The 19868-nt window shown below is 49.6% G+C and overlaps 1 protein-coding gene across 3 annotated transcripts in view; it reads right to left on the bottom strand.

Annotated features, from left to right (window-relative positions):
- The window catches only part of LOC120103794 (pyruvate dehydrogenase E1 component subunit alpha-3, chloroplastic-like), a 40555-nt gene extending 21757 nt beyond the window's left edge, over positions 1-18798 (bottom strand). Inside the window, exons 1-3 of one of the 3 annotated variants that reach the window (XM_089927979.1) lie at positions 18345-18797; positions 17414-18212; positions 16340-16804 (exon numbers count right to left, since the gene is read on the bottom strand). In XM_089927979.1, coding sequence (XP_089784105.1) covers positions 16773-16804; positions 17414-18212; positions 18345-18584 — 1071 coding nt within the window. In that variant the 5' untranslated portion in view covers positions 18585-18797 and the 3' untranslated portion in view covers positions 16340-16772. Of the gene's footprint in view, positions 1-16339; positions 18213-18344 lie in introns of those variants that run through there. The other 2 variants (XM_088712929.2, XM_039119186.3) reach the window with 2 other exon arrangements.
- Positions 18799-19868: the final 1070 nt, after the last annotated feature.

Here is a 19868-nt window from a genome sequence, read left to right as displayed (position 1 = left end):
CGAGACGGTGCTGCTGGAGAGGGACCGTAGGCAGGTCCGGCAGATGAGCATCCCTGAAGTCGGAGCTGCCAGCTGCGTCTGTCTCATGTCGGTGAGTGTTCTTTTGGTCGCTTTCGTCATTTATAGGCTCTGTTGATCCCCATCTGACGCTCTCATTTTTTCTATCTCTTAGCTCGCCCAGTACATGATCCGCCTGGAGGAGAGCCACGAGGAACAGGCGAGGCTCCTGGCGAGGACCGAGAGCCGACTGAAAGCTGTAGAGGAGGGAGGCCAGGCTGCGGTGGGGAGGACGACCAGGGACCTCGAAACGAGGCTCCAGGTGGCCGAAGAGCGGGCACTCGGCTTCGCCGTCCTCGAGAGGCAACTGATGGATGCTCAGGAGCAACTCAAGCTTGCCTCGGGTCTCGAAAGCGAGATCAGGAAGGCAGAGGAGCGGGCTGAAAAGCAGTCCCGGAAGGCTGCCGACTTCCGGGAGAGGTGGGAGAAGGCCCAGCAGTCGGCCGACAACGCCCGCAACCGAACCCGATCTCTTGAAGCCAAGCTGGCCGAATTGGAGTCGGCCTTGGAGGGGACTCGTGCGAGCAACCAGGAGCTTCATTCGCGCCTGGAGGAGGCTGAGGCTGCTCGCGTCGCTGCCGAGGCGAGGCACATGGAGGCTCGGGCCGATCTGTTGAGGGTCTCCTCCGAGGCGGACGACCGGATTGTGGCGAAGGTCATGGAAGCGAAAGCTCAGATTACGGAGCGAGCGGAGGCTGCGCTGGCCGAGAAGAGCGCGGAGATCGGGCGTCAGGCGGTATAGGCCTATCGTCAGTCCGCCGAGTTCATCCGTGACATGTCGGACGCGGGGTCCGACTCCTTTGCCTTAGGCTTCGATGAAGGCCTGGCAAGGGTGTCCGCTAAATACCCCGGAATTGACCTGAGTGGGGTCTCCCTCCTCGACTCCCCTCCGATGCCATTGCCTGCCGATTCTCCAACCGTCTCCCCACCCTTCGTGGACGTGCTCGCCGTTCCCGACTCAGGGGTTCCTCCAAACTGACTCTCTGTACTTTTCTTTGTTCTTTTCTTTGTATGTTGGCGTTTTGCCATGTTGTATGGGTCTCGGCCCTGATGCAACGAAAGTTAATGCAAACAGAGTGTTTCCTCATTTCACTTTCGTCCTTCCTCTTCTTAACTCTTGGTAGCGTCTCGCCGACTCCTGACTCTTGAAGTTCTTCCGGCGCTAGGCCAGGCATCCGAGGGTTAGGCCTCAGGAAATTCTTCCGGCGCTAGGCCAGGCATCCGAGGGTTAGGCCTCAGGAAATTCTCCCGGCGCTAGGCCAGGCATCCGGAGGTTAGGCCTCAGGAAATTCTTCCGACGCTAGGCCAGGCATCCGAGGGTTGGGCCTCAGGAAATTCTTCCGGCGCTAGGCCAGGCATCCGAGGGTTGGGCCTCAGGAAATTCTTCCGGCGCTAGGCCAGGCATCCGAGGGTTGGGCCTCAGGAAATTCTTCCGGCGCTAGGCCAGGCATCCGAGGGTTAGGCCTCAGGAAATTCTTCCGGCGCTAGGCCAGGCATCCGAGGGTTAGGCGTCAGGAAATTCTTCCGGCGCTAGGCCAGGTATCCGAGGGTTAGGCCTCAGGAAATTCTTTCGGCGCTAGGCCAGGCATCCGAGGGTTAGGCCTCAGAAAATTCTTCCGGCGCTAGGCCAGGCATCCGAGGGTTAGGCCTCAGAAAATTCTTCCGGTGCTAGGCCAGGCATCCGAGGGTTAGGCCTCAGGAAATTCTTCCGGCGCTAGGCCAGGCATCCGAGGGTTAGGCCTCAGGAAATTCTTCCGCTGGTCGGCCAAGGCTGGCGCAAGCCGAGGCGACCGGTCGGGGCTTCAGGCTAGTCTGCTCCCGGGATGATCATCGAGTTAGCCTGGCATCCGAGGGCTGAGCCTCGGGGAATTCCGCTCGTTGGTCGGCCAAGGCTGGCGCAAGCCGAGGCGACCGGTCGAGGCTTCAGGCTAGTCTGCTCCCGGGATGATCATCGGGTTAGCCTGGCATCCGAGGGCCGAGCCTCGGGGAATTCCGCTCGTTGGTCGGCCAAGGCTGGCGCAAGCCGAGGCGACCGGTCGGGGCTTCAGGCTAGACTGCTCCCGGGATGATCATCGGGTTAGCCTGGCATCCGAGGACCGAGCCTCGGAGAATTCCGCTCGTTGGTCGGCCAAGGCTGGCGCAAGCCGAGGCGACCGGTCGGGGCTTCAGGCTAGTCCGCTCCCGGGATGATCATCGGGTTAGCCTGGCATCCGAGGGCCGAGCCTCGGAGAATTCCGCTCGTTGGTCGGCCAAGGCTGGCGCAAGCCGAGGCGACCGGTCGGGGCTTCAGGCTAGTCTGCTCCCGGGATGATCATCGGGTTAGCCTGGCATCCGAGGGCCGAGCCTCGGGGAATTCCGCTCGTTGGTCGGCCAAGGCTGGCGCAAGCCGAGGCGACCGGTCGGGGCTTCAGGCTAGACTGCTCCCGGGATGATCATCGGGTTAGCCTGGCATCCGAGGGCCGAGCCTCGAGGAATTTCGCTCGTTGGTTGGCCAAGGCTGGCGCAAGCCGAGGCGACCGGTCGGGGCTTCAGGCTAGTCTGCTCCCGGAATGATCATCGGGTTAGCCTGGCATCCGAGGGCCGAGCCTCGGGGAATTCCGCTCGTTGGTCGGCCAAGGCTGGCGCAAGCCGAGGCGACCGGTCGGAGCTTTAGGCTAGACTGCTCCCGGGATGATCATCGGGTTAGCCTGGCATCTCCCCTTCTTGCTGCTTGGACAGCAGGGGAGGAGACGCCAGGTATTCCTTGAGCTGGTCGAATGCTGCTTGACATTCGGCCGTCCAGAGGAAGTCTTTCGGGCGTTTTAACACCTTGAAGAATGGTTGGCAGCGTTCGGCCGATTTTGCCACAAATCGTCCGAGCGCGGCGACCCTTCCAGCGAGCTCCTGAACCTCCTTCACTTTGGTCGGAGGGGACATACCTTGGATGGCCTTGATTTTGTCCGGGTTGGCTTCGATACCCCGCTGGTTGACAATGAAACCGAGGAACCTCCCGGCCGAAGCGCCAAAGGCGCACTCGCTGGGTTCAGCTTCATGCGAAACTTCCGCAAGGTGGTGAAAGTCTCCTCTAGATCCACGATGTGCTGGTCTGCCTGGCGGCTCTTCACCAGCATATCGTCCACGTACACCTCCATATTCCGGCCGATTTGCTCTTTGAAGATTTTGTTGACGAGGCGCTGGTAAGTGGCGCCAGCATTCTTCAGACCGAAGGGCATTACCTTGTAGCAGTACAGCCCCCGGTCTGTTATAAAGGCAGTTTTCTCCTCGTCCTGTGGGGCCATCATTATCTGGTTGTAACCGGAGAAGGCGTCCATGAAAGACAGCAGCTGATGTCCGGAAGTCGCGTCGACCAGTTGGTCTATCCGCGGAAGCGGAAAGCTATCCTTGGGGCACGCCTTGTTCAGGTCGGTATAGTCGACGCACATCCTCCACTTCCCGCTCGCCTTCCGGACAAGTACGACATTTGCCAGCCACTCGGGGTAACTCACCTCCCTTATGAATCCTGCCTCCAAGAGTTTGTCTACCTCCTGGTCGATCACCCGGATCCGATCCGGGGCACAGTGTCTCTTCTTCTGCTTCACTGGCCGGTGGGTCGGGTCGACGTTGAGGGCGTGAGAGATGACCTCCGGGTCGATCCCAGGTACATCGGCCGCCGACCAGGCAAATACATCGGCATTGGCTCGGAGGAATTCCACCAACCGGGCCCGAGCTCCCGGGTCGAGATTGGCGCCGACCCGGACCGCCCGGTCCCGGCGGCCTTCCTCGAGGGGAACTTCGACCACACCCTCGGCCGGCTCCCCCTGCCGCAAGGCCACCTCGTCTCTGGCATCAAGGGACTCGACGCTTAGGGCTTCTGCGGGCTTCTTCCCTTTGAGGGTCGCTAAGAAACATTGCCGTGCGGTCGGTTGGTCACCTCGGACCTCCCTGATCCCGACCGTCGTGGGGAACCGCATGAGCAAGTGGTACGTGGAGACCACCGCACGAAGGGCGTTCAGCCCGGGTCGTCCGAGGATAGCGTTGTAAGCCGAGGGAACACGGACGACCAAGAACCCGAGTCGCACCGTGGCTTCTGCGGGTGCGACGCCCGCAGTCACAGGCAGCTCAACGACACCTTCCACCGGGACAGCGTCACCGGTGAATCCTACGAGGGGGGTGGACATTTTGTGCAACAATTGTCTGGACAAGCCCAGCTTTTGGAAGGCCTCGTAAAACAAGATATCAGCTGAGCTTCCACTATCCACAAGAACACGCCTTACATCATAGTTTGCCATGGTGAGGGAGATTACCATGGCGTCATCGTGGGGGGTCTGAACCCCCTTTACATCCTCATCACAAAAAGTGATTACGTTGCCGACCCTTTGCCTCTTTGCGACGGCCGCCCCCGACGCCTCCGTCGAGCCCCCTGCGTTCCTCACGGGTCGGGGGCAGCCCCCAGTGATAGTGTGGATCACGCCCGCAACGGGTCGATTCTGCTCCCGAGGTCCCGGAGGAGCCGGGTCGGCCGGACGCGGGTCTGCGGGGGGACGTCGGTCGCTCACATATCGACCGAGACGCCCCCGGCGGATGAGAGCCTCGATCTCGTCCCGAAGCTGGAAGCAGTCTTCCGTGTCGTGGCCGTGGTCTCGGTGGTACTCACAGTACGCCCGGGAGGGCCTCTTCCCAGGGATCTTCCGCATCTGTCTCGGGGCCGGGAGGTCCTCCCGCCCCTTGATCTCCATAAGGATCTTGGCCCGGGGAGTCGGGAGAGGGGTGTACCGATTGAAACGTCGGGGCGGAGAACGAGGGCGTGGGGCGCCGTGGTTCTTCGCCGGCGACGGGCTTCTGCGCCGACGCTGGGGCGTCGGGCTCCTCCTCTGGCGTGCCTCTTTCCGCCTTTTCTTCCCAAGCTTTGGAGGGATCTCGGCGGCCTCCTTGCTCCGGTGGGCGGCCGCCTCCTCGGCGTCCGCATACTGGTTCGCCTGGGACAACAGCTTTGGGAAGCTCCGCGGCAGGCGTTTGTCCAGGGAGAAGGTGAGTCTGCCCTTCCGGAAGCCACGCTTCAGGGCTGAAAGAGCTACCTCCTGACTCAGGCTCCGGACCTCCAGCGTAGCCCTGTTGAAGCGGGTAAGATAATCCCGCAGGCTTTCTCCCTCGTTTTGCCGGACATCAAAGAGGGAGTCGGAGACCAGTCGCCGCCGGCTACTGACGGCGAAATGAGTGACGAAGAGGCGAGTGAACTGGTCGAAGGACCGGATTGAGTCAGCCTCCAGCCCGGCGAACCATGCCCTCGCCGGGCCACGGAGGGTTGCCGGGAAAGCCTTGCAGAGAAGGGGATCTGATGCTCCGTGGAGGAGCATAAGGGTCCTGAAACTCTCGACGTGATCCTGCGGGTCCGCCGCCCTGTCATAGGGTTCGATCGCCGGCATTTTGAACCCCGGCGGATTCGGGGTCCGCAGGATCCTCGAGGCAAGCGCCGGCTGGGAGGAGATCTCTAAATCGGCGAAGGGATCTTTGGAATGGCCCTTCAGGACCTGGAGTTGTCGGTGGAGATCGTCCACCCGCCGGTCCAGGGAGCGCGACCGGTGGGTGGGAGACAAGGAGCGGCGAGAGGGGGACCGACTGGAGCGCGGGTTCCTCGAGGATTGGGGGGTCTGGGAACGCGCCCGGGCCCGCCTCTCGGACCCCGCGCGGCTCCGGTGGGAGGGTCCCGGCAGAATGGAGCGTGCTCGAGAATCCTCCTCGCGCCGGCGCTCATCCCCATGGGAGAGGAAGGAGCGCGGGTTGAGGAGGACAGGCGAATGCTCAGGCCGCGGCGGCTCCTGAGCCCGCTGCGGCGCCCGGAAAATCGCACCCTGCAGATTCTGCACCGCCTCCGCGAGGGTGCGAACCTGCTGGGTTAGTTGGTCGAACTGGGCGGCTTCGACCGTCTGAACGGGCGGTGGGGAGGTGGAGTGTTGCTGAGAGTGTGTTGGAGATGCAGCGGCCTTTCGGCCAGAGGCGTGAGAGGCCCCGCGACCGGAAGCATTGGAAGCTCCACGACCACCTCGCCGTGCCATTACGATCGCTCTGAGATCCGGCCCTCCTTCTAGCGCCAACTGTTGCTGGGGGTTCAAACCGAGAACGATTGGCACAGTGGTGTGAACGGGGTTCCCTTGGAATTGCTTCGGTTGCGCTCCACCTTCCGCCGGGGAACCTGCAAGCAAGCCTCGCACCACCACCGGAGTAGTGGGGGCCCTCCGACGATCAAGTTAGGGAAGATCGAAGGAGAAGGAGAGGTAGCAGGTAAGATGATACTCTGGAAAATCTTGCTTACCCTCCCCCTTCCCCCCCAGCCGCATATATACCAGGCTGGGGGGTTCTTTTGGGGATTGGTCATCGTGTGGCGCGATGGGGTTGCCACTGACATGGCCGTTACAGGGCGTCGTGGGGCAGCGCTGGGTACGGCTATGGCAGGGCGTAGTGGAGTTCCGCTTTGTACGGCTGTGTCACGACCCCCGCCCCGTTCCCGGCGGGCCGCCGCGACGGTCCTAGGGTGCGGGTAGGCATAAGGCCACCAGCCACCGCGTAGAACCCTACTACCTATCAATTATCAATAAATCTTGAAAAATTTGGCATGATGCATGCACAAAATGATCACTTTTTCTATAGTGACCTGTCAGGATTATCTCAATACATACAACACACTACCTGTCAGAGCAGCAATCACATAATCCGTCCAATATATATCAATACATTATCTCCGGCACACAATTGATCTGCACACACATATATATATACCTGCTTCCCAATCCATCCATGGTCAAACCCATATCCACAACAGGATCTATGACTGTAACTATGCACTATATACAATAGAAGGTTTATAATACACCAAAAGATATAAACCTCTATCTACATTATACTATACTATACTATGGAGCGGCACAGCTAGCAGGCAACCACTAATCCTGCTCTTCTCTCTACAATACCTGCCCTGCAATCAAAAACACCAAACTGGGGAGTGAGTATATAAATACTCAGTGAGTGGAGTAGAGAGTACTATGCACATGAGACAAGATATAATCATGGCTCGAGGTAAAATCTCAAGATCAATAACAAGATGAACATGAACTCAACATAAAGAATATGGAGTAAATCATCAATATCACCACAATCAATATCAACTCATCTGAAGCATATATGGAATAATCAAGTCAACATATATGCTACTCATGAATATGTTCAACAGGTCATAGTACTGAATCATATAAATCAGGTGTCAATAGGCTGAATCATCAACAAGACAGCTATCGGGAGGTGGGTTTTACGCCCCAGGCGAACCAGCAACAACTCTCTACTGCCATATGCATACATCGAATATGACACCACACCAATATGTAAATCATCACTAGACAGCTGTCGGGAGGTGGGTTTTACGCCCCAGGCGAACCAGCAACAACTCCCTACTGTCACATGCATATGCAGGATAAGACACCATACCGATAACATAAATGCTAGACAGCTGTCGGGAGGTGGGTTTTACGCCCCAGGCGAACCAGCAACAACTCCCTACTGTCACATGCATATGCAGGATAAGACACCATACCGATAACATAAATGCTAGACAGCTATCGGGAGGTGGGTTTTACGCCCCAGGCGAACCAGCAACAACTCCCTACTGTCACATGCATATGCAGGATAAGACACCACACTGATCATATAAATGCCGGCCAGTATCCAGGACAGAAATCCATCTCACATCTACATACTAAACGGCACCTCGCGGGAATTCTACATCCGCGGAAAGCCATACTGCACCTCGCGGGGTCTTACTATGCCCGGCGGCAAGCAGAATATAAGTCGTAGGACCGGCCGATCCTACGCCTAGGGCCGTGTCCCCCCCTAGGAAGGGACTGGGCTCCGCCCACCCAGAAGGCTACTATGTGCACAAAGGCCGATGTTCAACCCCATCGACTATAGGTGTCCTGCAGATACTGCCAAGCCATGCATAAATGCCATAATGCACCCTCCCAATACTCTACTAAAAAGGAGTATAATCAAGATTACCACTCACTCGATCATGACCCAATCATAAACTAACATCAGGGTTGGGAGTGAGGAATCACGGGAGTACAATGCAACTCAATATACCATGAGAAGGGCTCTACAAGTCTTTGAAATAGAGGAAATGAAATCAATTTACAAAAGAAGTCATTTCACAATTCGGAATCAATTTGATTACTCATCAACCCCTCGTAATTCCTCTCAATGTTCCCTCACATGCATGTACAGAATAATCAAGCATGGAGAATCAAGATTATAGAGGAATCTACTACAATATCAATCAATATGCTCAAGTGGAATCAATTCACACTTGGCGACATTCATGAAAATGAATTAAGAATGCTCATAGTGCAAAGTACATGACTCCCACTCACCTGTCAATCTGGCACAGCCCTGATACGCCTCCAAAAATCTACAGCAGGCAGTGGGGAACTTCTTCCTCTTGTTCCCTAGCTTCTTGCCCAACTGTGACATGCATTTACAATACATTTAGTTTTGTATCAAGGGCTATAATCTACGTGCCAATTATAATATAGGGAACTTTAATTGATTCAACTCCCCCATTCCCTAAATCTTTTCTTTTCTTTCTTCTTTTTCTTTTTAATTGATTAACTTACCATTTATATGTATTAGGGACTCCCTTGCATGAGTACAAGGTCCCTTTTAGCTTGATCTAGGCTTAATACCCTATTATAGCATGAAATCCCCTATTTTCCACCCGGATGAACAGTAACCCAAACTGACAGTGGGTTACTTCATCCCGGTTTTGATCCACTTTCAGGACTCCAAATTTGATGAAATTTTTACCTAACATTCTACACTCATAGAGGATTCCAAAGAGATAACATGCATCATCATCGGAGGCCGTTTGACCCCCTAAATAATTCACCAAAGTTGGGACTTCGACACAGTTTTTCCGTAGTGCCGGAAAAATTTGTTAAAATCCGATTCTTCCTCTTTTAACCACCTCTACAACCCTTATCCGACCCCTCTAGACTATATCCACTCTTTGTATAGCCTAATGTCATCAAAAGACTAGATAGGGATGGATATTTACCTTTTTCTTTTTGGAAATCGAGGTCCTTGCGTAGAGGGGAAGGAGATCTACACTTTTCCCTTCAGCTGGCAGCGCAACCGGGATCTCCTTCCTCTTCCTTTCTTCTTTTTCTTCCTCTTTCTTTCTTCCTTTCCTTTCCTCTTCTTCTTTTTTTTTTTCTCTCTGTTGTCGTCTGAGAACCCCCTCCCTCTTTCTCTCGGTTTCATTCCAGCTCAAACCCTCCAATTAAATCACATCAAGATACTATTCACCCTTTTTTTAATATTATTAAATTCCCATTTTGCCCCTAACACTTCAACATATCTACGGCTATGCCATTAACTTTTGATTCCTTTCCAATTTTACCCTTACCACTTCAACGTATCTACAACTATGCCATTATCTTTTGATTCCTTCCAATTTTACCCCTTATATCAATTTTAAAGGACTATTCTATCCCTTTTTATATAAAAAAAATATTTTGGGGTTATTACATCCTCCCCCCCTTATATAAAATTCGTCCTCGAATTTAAAAGAGTAAATTACCTGTCATAGCTGCATTCGATGTCTGTGCCTCCTGTGGATTTACCGTGAACACCCTTCCTTGCCCTCTGCCTACTGGAGCTGACAGTTGAGATGGTCCAGCACTCTGCTGTGATGTTTGTGCTTGACCTATACCTCTGCCTACAGGCTCCCTACTACTAGGCCTGTCCATCTGCACAGAAGGATAGGATGTTAAAGGCACAAACTGCTGGGTGGCACCCTGCGAGCATTCTCTAACAAAATGACCCGGCTGTCCACATCTGTAGCACACTCCCTGACCCATTCTGCATCTACCAGGGTGCTGCTTCCCACATATGCCACATACTGGCCATGATTGGAACCTAGATTCAGTTCTGGCCATAGTGACTGGAGGACGAGGTACTGATGGTAGAAAAGTATCTTGTGATTGACCTCTTTCCCTCCATTTCCTCTTACGTGGGGCAGGTGGAGCTGAGCGTACAGACTGCTCCGTCGGGCCCTCCGAGAGATCTACTTCCTCAGATCTACCTCTGCTGCTTTGCCCTTTCCCCATACTTATTTTCCTCTATTCTCTTTCAGCTCTTTCTTCTTTGTTTCTGGTCTCCCACTGTTTTGCTTTATCTATCAGCCTAGACAATGTGGGGACCTCTACTGCCAGTACTGCATTATAAAGCGGGAAAATCAAGCTCCGCCTGAATCTTTCTATCCTGGCAGCTTCAATGGGGATGATGTAAGGAGCATACTTCCCCAAATCTAGTGAACTCACGAGCGTACTCAGATACGCTCATTCCGGGCATCTGCTTCAGCCTCTCAAACTGAAGAGCCCGATTCTGCCTCTCAGCCGGAGACAAAAACTCATCCATCACTGCTTGCCTGAACTCTTCCCAGGTTGGAGGATTCCTACTGTACAATCTGTCCTCCACGTGCCTCTGGTACCAGCCCCAGGCATCTTCTTTCATTGTGAGCCCTACAAGTTCTATTGCCCTTGCATCAGAACAGGGCAGTCTCCGTATCATCTTTTCAGTCTCCTCCAGGAATCTCTGAGGATCTTCACCTTCTTCCCCCTTAAACTCGGGGGTTCTGAGCCTCAAAAATTTCTGTACAGTAATCCCCTCATCATCTAGAGCCCGCCTGGCCAAACTTCTTGGCACAACTACAGGAGGTGGGATGGATACTACTGACGGGGCAGGAGATTTCCCCCGAGCAATCTGCTCCCTCAGAGCTTGATTCTCCGCCAGTAACTGTCCCATCAATGCATCTCTACTTCCTACCTCTCCTTGATCATCGACCCTCCGTCTATCAGCAGGAGGAGGTTTTTCTCTTTGGGGCTCGACATGTGCGGAACCCGCATCCAATGCTATATCTGGCTCCATCCTCTTTCCAGGACGAGCAGATCCTCTCCTTGGAGGTATTCTTTATATCTCTCTAAAAAAGTCAAAAAGAGAGGATGGTCGTTACACACTGAGTCATGATATATTTTACTGAGTTGTAAATGACTCATAAAATAACATACAGAAAAATCCTATGCTCCATAGTATAATCCTATTATTAATCCTGACTCATCCTATTGCTCTGACAGGACTCTTCTTAACCTTTGCTCTAATACCAAGCTTTGTCACGACCCCCGCCCCGTTCCCGGCGGGCCGCCGCGACGGTCCTAGGGTGCGGGTAGGCATAAGGCCACCAGCCACCGCGTAGAACCCTACTACCTATCAATTATCAATAAATCTTGAAAAATTTGGCATGATGCATGCACAAAATGATCACTTTTTCTATAGTGACCTGTCAGGATTATCTCAATACATACAACACACTACCTGTCAGAGCAGCAATCACATAATCCGTCCAATATATATCAATACATTATCTCCGGCACACAATTGATCTGCACACACATATATATATACCTGCTTCCCAATCCATCCATGGTCAAACCCATATCCACAACAGGATCTATGACTGTAACTATGCACTATATACAATAGAAGGTTTATAATACACCAAAAGATATAAACCTCTATCTACATTATACTATACTATACTATGGAGCGGCACAGCTAGCAGGCAACCACTAATCCTGCTCTTCTCTCTACAATACCTGCCCTGCAATCAAAAACACCAAACTGGGGAGTGAGTATATAAATACTCAGTGAGTGGAGTAGAGAGTACTATGCACATGAGACAAGATATAATCATGGCTCGAGGTAAAATCTCAAGATCAATAACAAGATGAACATGAACTCAACATAAAGAATATGGAGTAAATCATCAATATCACCACAATCAATATCAACTCATCTGAAGCATATATGGAATAATCAAGTCAACATATATGCTACTCATGAATATGTTCAACAGGTCATAGTACTGAATCATATAAATCAGGTGTCAATAGGCTGAATCATCAACAAGACAGCTATCGGGAGGTGGGTTTTACGCCCCAGGCGAACCAGCAACAACTCTCTACTGCCATATGCATACATCGAATATGACACCACACCAATATGTAAATCATCACTAGACAGCTGTCGGGAGGTGGGTTTTACGCCCCAGGCGAACCAGCAACAACTCCCTACTGTCACATGCATATGCAGGATAAGACACCATACCGATAACATAAATGCTAGACAGCTGTCGGGAGGTGGGTTTTACGCCCCAGGCGAACCAGCAACAACTCCCTACTGTCACATGCATATGCAGGATAAGACACCATACCGATAACATAAATGCTAGACAGCTATCGGGAGGTGGGTTTTACGCCCCAGGCGAACCAGCAACAACTCCCTACTGTCACATGCATATGCAGGATAAGACACCACACTGATCATATAAATGCCGGCCAGTATCCAGGACAGAAATCCATCTCACATCTACATACTAAACGGCACCTCGCGGGAATTCTACATCCGCGGAAAGCCATACTGCACCTCGCGGGGTCTTACTATGCCCGGCGGCAAGCAGAATATAAGTCGTAGGACCGGCCGATCCTACGCCTAGGGCCGTGTCCCCCCCTAGGAAGGGACTGGGCTCCGCCCACCCAGAAGGCTACTATGTGCACAAAGGCCGATGTTCAACCCCATCGACTATAGGTGTCCTGCAGATACTGCCAAGCCATGCATAAATGCCATAATGCACCCTCCCAATACTCTACTAAAAAGGAGTATAATCAAGATTACCACTCACTCGATCATGACCCAATCATAAACTAACATCAGGGTTGGGAGTGAGGAATCACGGGAGTACAATGCAACTCAATATACCATGAGAAGGGCTCTACAAGTCTTTGAAATAGAGGAAATGAAATCAATTTACAAAAGAAGTCATTTCACAATTCGGAATCAATTTGATTACTCATCAACCCCTCGTAATTCCTCTCAATGTTCCCTCACATGCATGTACAGAATAATCAAGCATGGAGAATCAAGATTATAGAGGAATCTACTACAATATCAATCAATATGCTCAAGTGGAATCAATTCACACTTGGCGACATTCATGAAAATGAATTAAGAATGCTCATAGTGCAAAGTACATGACTCCCACTCACCTGTCAATCTGGCACAGCCCTGATACGCCTCCAAAAATCTACAGCAGGCAGTGGGGAACTTCTTCCTCTTGTTCCCTAGCTTCTTGCCCAACTGTGACATGCATTTACAATACATTTAGTTTTGTATCAAGGGCTATAATCTACGTGCCAATTATAATATAGGGAACTTTAATTGATTCAACTCCCCCATTCCCTAAATCTTTTCTTTTCTTTCTTCTTTTTCTTTTTAATTGATTAACTTACCATTTATATGTATTAGGGACTCCCTTGCATGAGTACAAGGTCCCTTTTAGCTTGATCTAGGCTTAATACCCTATTATAGCATGAAATCCCCTATTTTCCACCCGGATGAACAGTAACCCAAACTGACAATGGGTTACTTCATCCCGGTTTTGATCCACTTTCAGGACTCCAAATTTGATGAAATTTTTACCTAACATTCTACACTCATAGAGGATTCCAAAGAGATAACATGCATCATCATCGGAGGCCGTTTGACCCCCTAAATAATTCACCGAAGTTGGGACTTCGACACAGTTTTTCCGTAGTGCCGGAAAAATTTGTTAAAATCCGATTCTTCCTCTTTTAACCACCTCTACAACCCTTATCCGACCCCTCTAGACTATATCCACTCTTTGTATAGCCTAATGTCATCAAAAGACTAGATAGGGATGGATATTTACCTTTTTCTTTTTGGAAATCGAGGTCCTTGCGTAGAGGGGAAGGAGATCTACACTTTTCCCTTCAGCTGGCAGCGCAACCGGGATCTCCTTCCTCTTCCTTTCTTCTTTTTCTTCCTCTTTCTTTCTTCCTTTCCTTTCCTCTTCTTCTTTTTTTTTTCTCTCTGTTGTCGTCTGAGAACCCCCTCCCTCTTTCTCTCGGTTTCATTCCAGCTCAAACCCTCCAATTAAATCACATCAAGATACTATTCATCCTTTTTTTAATATTATTAAATTCCCATTTTACCCCTAACACTTCAACATATCTACGGCTATGCCATTAACTTTTGATTCCTTTCCAATTTTACCCTTACCACTTCAACGTATCTACAACTATGCCATTATCTTTTGATTCCTTCCAATTTTACCCCTTATATCAATTTTAAAGGACTATTCTATCCCTTTTTATATAAAAAAAATATTTTGGGGTTATTACAGGCTGTTACAGGGGATCGTGAAACAGCGTCGGATACGGCCGTTGCAGGGAGTAGTGGAGCAGGGGGCCACGGCGTGCCTCAGGGGAACAGTCTGTTGTTGTCAGAGATTGCCGACTCGGGGTCGGATTGCTGGATCAAGGGGCAGCCGACTCGGGGTCGGGCTGCGGAGCCGAAGATATCCGACCCAAGGTCGGATTGCTGGATAAAGGGGCAGCCGACTCGGGGTCGGGCTGCGGAGCCGAAGATATCCGACCCGAGGTCGGATTGCTGGATCAAGGGGCAGCCGTAGTCTTCCCGGGCGCGCGTGCCGGTCACGTGGGGCATGGTGGCTAAGTTCCCCCGTAACAATAATGTTTGAGAAAATAATTTTGGTATGTTTGGTTGATTATAGAAAAGCGACAGATTCTTGAGTGGTTTATATTTGGTTAAGCATCTACTTTTCTAAAAAAATATATTAAATATCTATTACTCATAGATTTTAATGGCTTAAGGATATTTTTGAAAAAAAATTAATTTTTAATAAGTAAGAAAGTAGCTCTTCTATAAATTTTTTTATAAAATATAAAAATTTACTTTTACAAAAATATTATTTTTTATTTTTTTAATTTAAAAACTTTAATCAAATAAAAAATATTTTTCTTGTTTTCCTATTGAACATATATTTTCCGGTCGTTCTCCGCGAACAAAACGAGTACTTTTGGCAGCTACTTTGATCGTTCGTTTGCCCGCGAATAAACCCAGCCGTTCGGGCGAAGTTTTCCACGTCTCCCTCCTCGGTCTCTCCGCCCTCCCCTCACTCCCCACCCTCGGTTTATATATCTCTCCGTCCCTCCTTGCCTTTTCCTCAGAAACGACGTCCCTCCTTAAGGAGAAGAAATCAGGAGGAGAAAGAGGAAAGAAAAATGTCCGCGTTCTCGGCCGTCAAGAGCCTCTCAACCCCGACCATCTCCACATAAGCCTTTATTTAAAAGATTGGGCCCCATTGCAACTAGAGATAAAAGAGGAGTAGGTTCTCCTTGTTCCCTTTAGACATCCTTACCTCCAAAACCTCTCGCTCTTTCTCTCCCTCCCCCTCACTCACTCACTTCTCTCTCCCACACATAGAGATACAACAAAGCGGGCTGGCCACTTAACAAGGTTACTTTAAGTTTTTAAAGGTTATATAGCATTATGCTTCTTATTTAAGGGGATTTTTATGTAACATAATTCGGTTTTAAAATTTGGAAAAGTAACAGGCCTCTCTGCTTCTCTTAGTTAATCTTCAGCCTCCTCTCATTTTCTTCCTCCTCTCATTCATTCTCTTGATCTTCTTCCTCCCCCCTCTTCTTCAGTTTAATTTCCTACATGTCTTTTGCTATCCTTGCATAAGATTACCACTTACGTAATTTATTGATTTCTACAAGAAAGCCAGAAGATCTTGCACCTAGAAATTCTAGACTGCAGTCTTCTAACCAATCTTGATATTTAATATGACCTTTAAAACCATCAGGAGCCATATACATACATACATACATACATACATACATACATACATACATATACAAACATAGATATATATACATACATACATACATATACATACATACATACATATACATACATACATACATACATATATATACACACACACACACACACATACATACATACATACATACATATATATATATATATATATATATATATATATATATATATATATATATATATATATATATATATATATATATATATATATATATATGTTACTTTACATTCTTGAAATGATTCATATACCGTCATTAAGCATATACATTCTTGAAGTGATTCATACATACATATATACATAATACATACATACTATATACATACTATATACATACTATAAACATACATACATACATACATACATACATACATACATACATACATATATATATATACATACATGTGTATGTTACTTCATATTCTTGAAGTGATTCATGTACCATCATTGAGCATCCTAAAACCCAGAGGTACATCAATTAATCAGAGTCGTCTCCTACAATTATTTCCAGCACTGATGTGCTCTAAAACTGATGAAATTATGTACATGCAAGAATTGATCGCTAATGATCGCATGATCAATTTATTGAAAGAAACATGCAGGGAAATAAGGAACACATCTTGCAATTGAACAATATATCTTGTAGTCAAGCCACGACATGGTCAATGGGTAATGGATTCCCAAATAACATTGCTTTCACTACCTTAATCTATTATACAAAGAGATGGAGATTCACGTCAGGAATGGTTGCCTACAATAGAACCAAAACCGGCAGTTTGCAATTGTTGAATACAAATAGAATTTAATGGAATGGTTGAGCACTGTGTCATAGTATTCTAATAATGCTGTTTATAATATGAATCCACATAAGTATGGATGCTATGGTGGACATTTAATAAAATCAAAGGGGTCAAGTTCGAAATGAGTATGTAGAAGTGGGACCTGTGAAGGATAAAGTGAGGAAGACTGTGAATAGCCATCAAAATATTATACATAACAAAGCTGCCTCCAAGTTGGAGACTAAACAGAAAATAATAGGCCTAGAGAAAATTAATATACATGTCACAAAGCAACTTCCTTCCTAATGAGCAAGAAGCATATAATCATACCACATACTAATCTCGACCGTAATAAAAAGAAAAATTCTAACTCCATTCCTAAAGCACCACCAACGTAACATTCATCCTATAACTAGAAACCATTAGGTGACAACACACTGATTTATGAGCATATTAATTACTTGAACAATTAATTTTCATAATTCAAACGGCTAATTTATGAATAGGAAAAGAGGCATATAATATGTTCATGCCCGAATCATATTCTTTTCCCAAATTATGCCTAATTCTATCACATAGTCAAGAATGTTTATCATAGACCTTCATTATTCTTATCTACAACATCCAGATCTTTTGCTTTTTCTAATAATCCCCTTTAGACTCGAATGCTTCAACATTATGTAGGAAATAAAGAATCCAAAAAACTTGCACATCAAACCGAAAGCAATGCAACAAGGTAAAGTGGCGCATAGTTTAAAGTCAACATCCTCACCAGGCTTTCGAAGCTCATCAGGGTCCGCGAGTGAGTGCCCTCGGAACCGATAGGTCTCACACTCCACAAGAGTAGGCCCCTCTCCGCTCCTTGCCCTCTCAATCGCCTCCTTAGCCACCTCCCTCACCTTCAGCACATCCATTCCATCCACGGGCACCCCGGGCATCCCAAATGCAGGCCCCTTCTTCCAGATGACGGGGTCGGACGTGGCTCTAAGGTGCGACATTCCAATCGCCCACAAGTTATTCTCGACTACAAACACAATGGGCAGCTTCCAGAGCTGAGCCATGTTCAGGCACTCAAAGAACTGCCCGTTGTTGCAGGTGCCGTCCCCGAAGAATGCGAGGGTGACGTCGAGGCCGCCGCTGGGGGATGCCTCCTTGAGGACTTCGTGGCGGTACCGCGAGGAGAAGGCGGCACCGGTGGCGACGGGGATGCCCTCGCCGATGAAGGCGAAACCACCGAGGAAATTGTGGGGGGCGGAGAACATGTGCATGGAACCGCCCTGGCCGCGGCAGCAGCCAGTGGTCTTGCCGAAGAGCTCGGCCATGACGGCGCGGGCCGGGACGCCCTTGCTGAGGGCGTGGACGTGGTCCCGGTAGGTGCTGACGACGGCATCGCCGGGCTGGAGGAGGCGGATGAAGCCAGTGGAGACCGCTTCTTGGCCGTTGTAGAGGTGAACGAAGCCGAACATCTTGCCCCGGTAATACATCTGGGCGCACATGTCCTCGAACGACCTCCCCAGCGCCATGTCCTCGTACAGATCCAGCGCCTCCCGACGGGTTACCAGTGCCTTGTCCTTTTGGTTTTTGGGGGGCATGATAAATCAAAAGAATACGCACACAAAAAATATAAATTCCTTGATTAGATGATAAATCAAAAGATTAATACGATTGATTAGGATTTAGAGAATGGAGGGCAGGAGAGGTACGTGGTTGGAAGGGGAGGTGACGCGCTGCTCGTCACTGAGGACATGAGAGGAGACAGCGCGGAGGGGACTGGGAGAGGAGGAGTTGAGTCGGATCGCGGCGGAGTGGCGGAGGCTGCCGGCGCCAGCGGAGGCAGGGGAAGGAAAGGGGAAGGGGAAGGAGGGTTTGGGGTTGGAGGAGGGGGTGGATCGGGTGGTGATGGTCGGGGTTGAGAGGCTCTTGACGGCCGAGAACGCGGACATTTTTCTTTCCTCTTTCTCCTCCTGATTTCTTCTCCTTAAGGAGGGACGTCGTTTCTGAGGAAAAGGCAAGGAGGGACGGAGAGATATATAAACCGAGGGTGGGGAGTGAGGGGAGGGCGGAGAGACCGAGGAGGGAGACGTGGAAAACTTCGCCCGAACGGCTGGGTTTATTCGCGGGCAAACGAACGATCAAAGTAGCTGCCAAAAGTACTCGTTTTGTTCGCGGAGAACGACCGGAAAATATATGTTCAATAGGAAAACAAGAAAAATATTTTTTATTTGATTAAAGTTTTTAAATTAAAAAAATAAAAAATAATATTTTTGTAAAAGTAAATTTTTATATTTTATAAAAAAATTTATAGAAGAGCTACTTTCTTACTTATTAAAAATTAATTTTTTTTCAAAAATATCCTTAAGCCATTAAAATCTATGAGTAATAGATATTTAATATATTTTTTTAGAAAAGTAGATGCTTAACCAAATATAAACCACTCAAGAATCTGTCGCTTTTCTATAATCAACCAAACATACCAAAATTATTTTCTCAAACATTATTGTTACGGGGGAACTTAGCCACCATGCCCCACGTGACCGGCACGCGCGCCCGGGAAAACTACGGCTGCCCCTTGATCCAGCAATCCGACCTCGGGTCGGATATCTTCGGCTCCGCAGCCCGACCCCGAGTCGGCTGCCCCTTTATCCAGCAATCCGACCTTGGGTCGGATATCTTCGGCTCCGCAGCCCGACCCCGAGTCGGCTGCCCCTTGATCCAGCAATCCGACCCCGAGTCGGCAATCTCTGACAACAACAGACTGTTCCCCTGAGGCACGCCGCGGCCCCCTGCTCCACTACTCCCTGCAACGGCCGTATCCGACGCTGTTTCACGATCCCCTGTAACAGCCGTACAAAGCGGAACTCCACTACGCCCTGCCATAGCCGTACCCAGCGCTGCCCCACGACGCCCTGTAACGGCCATGTCAGTGGCAACCCCATCGCGCCACACGATGACCAATCCCCAAAAGAACCCCCCAGCCTGGTATATATGCGGCTGGGGGGGAAGGGGGAGGGTAAGCAAGATTTTCCAGAGTATCATCTTACCTGCTACCTCTCCTTCTCCTTCGATCTTCCCTAACTTGATCGTCGGAGGGCCCCCACTACCCCGGTGGTGGTGCGAGGCTTGCTTGCAGGTTCCCCGGCGGAAGGTGGAGCGCAACCGAAGCAATTCCAAGGGAACCCCGTTCACACCGCTGTGCCAATCGTTCTCGGTTTGAACCCCCAGCAACA

Source organism: Phoenix dactylifera, chromosome 16 (assembly GCF_051530095.1).
Source record: "Phoenix dactylifera cultivar Ajwa chromosome 16, Ajwa_hap1_PhDact_Kaust_v1.1, whole genome shotgun sequence".
Lineage (NCBI taxonomy): Eukaryota > Viridiplantae > Streptophyta > Magnoliopsida > Arecales > Arecaceae > Phoenix > Phoenix dactylifera.
The sequence above is the reverse complement of the archived record's forward strand: the minus strand, read 5'-3'. Positions and strand labels throughout refer to the sequence as shown.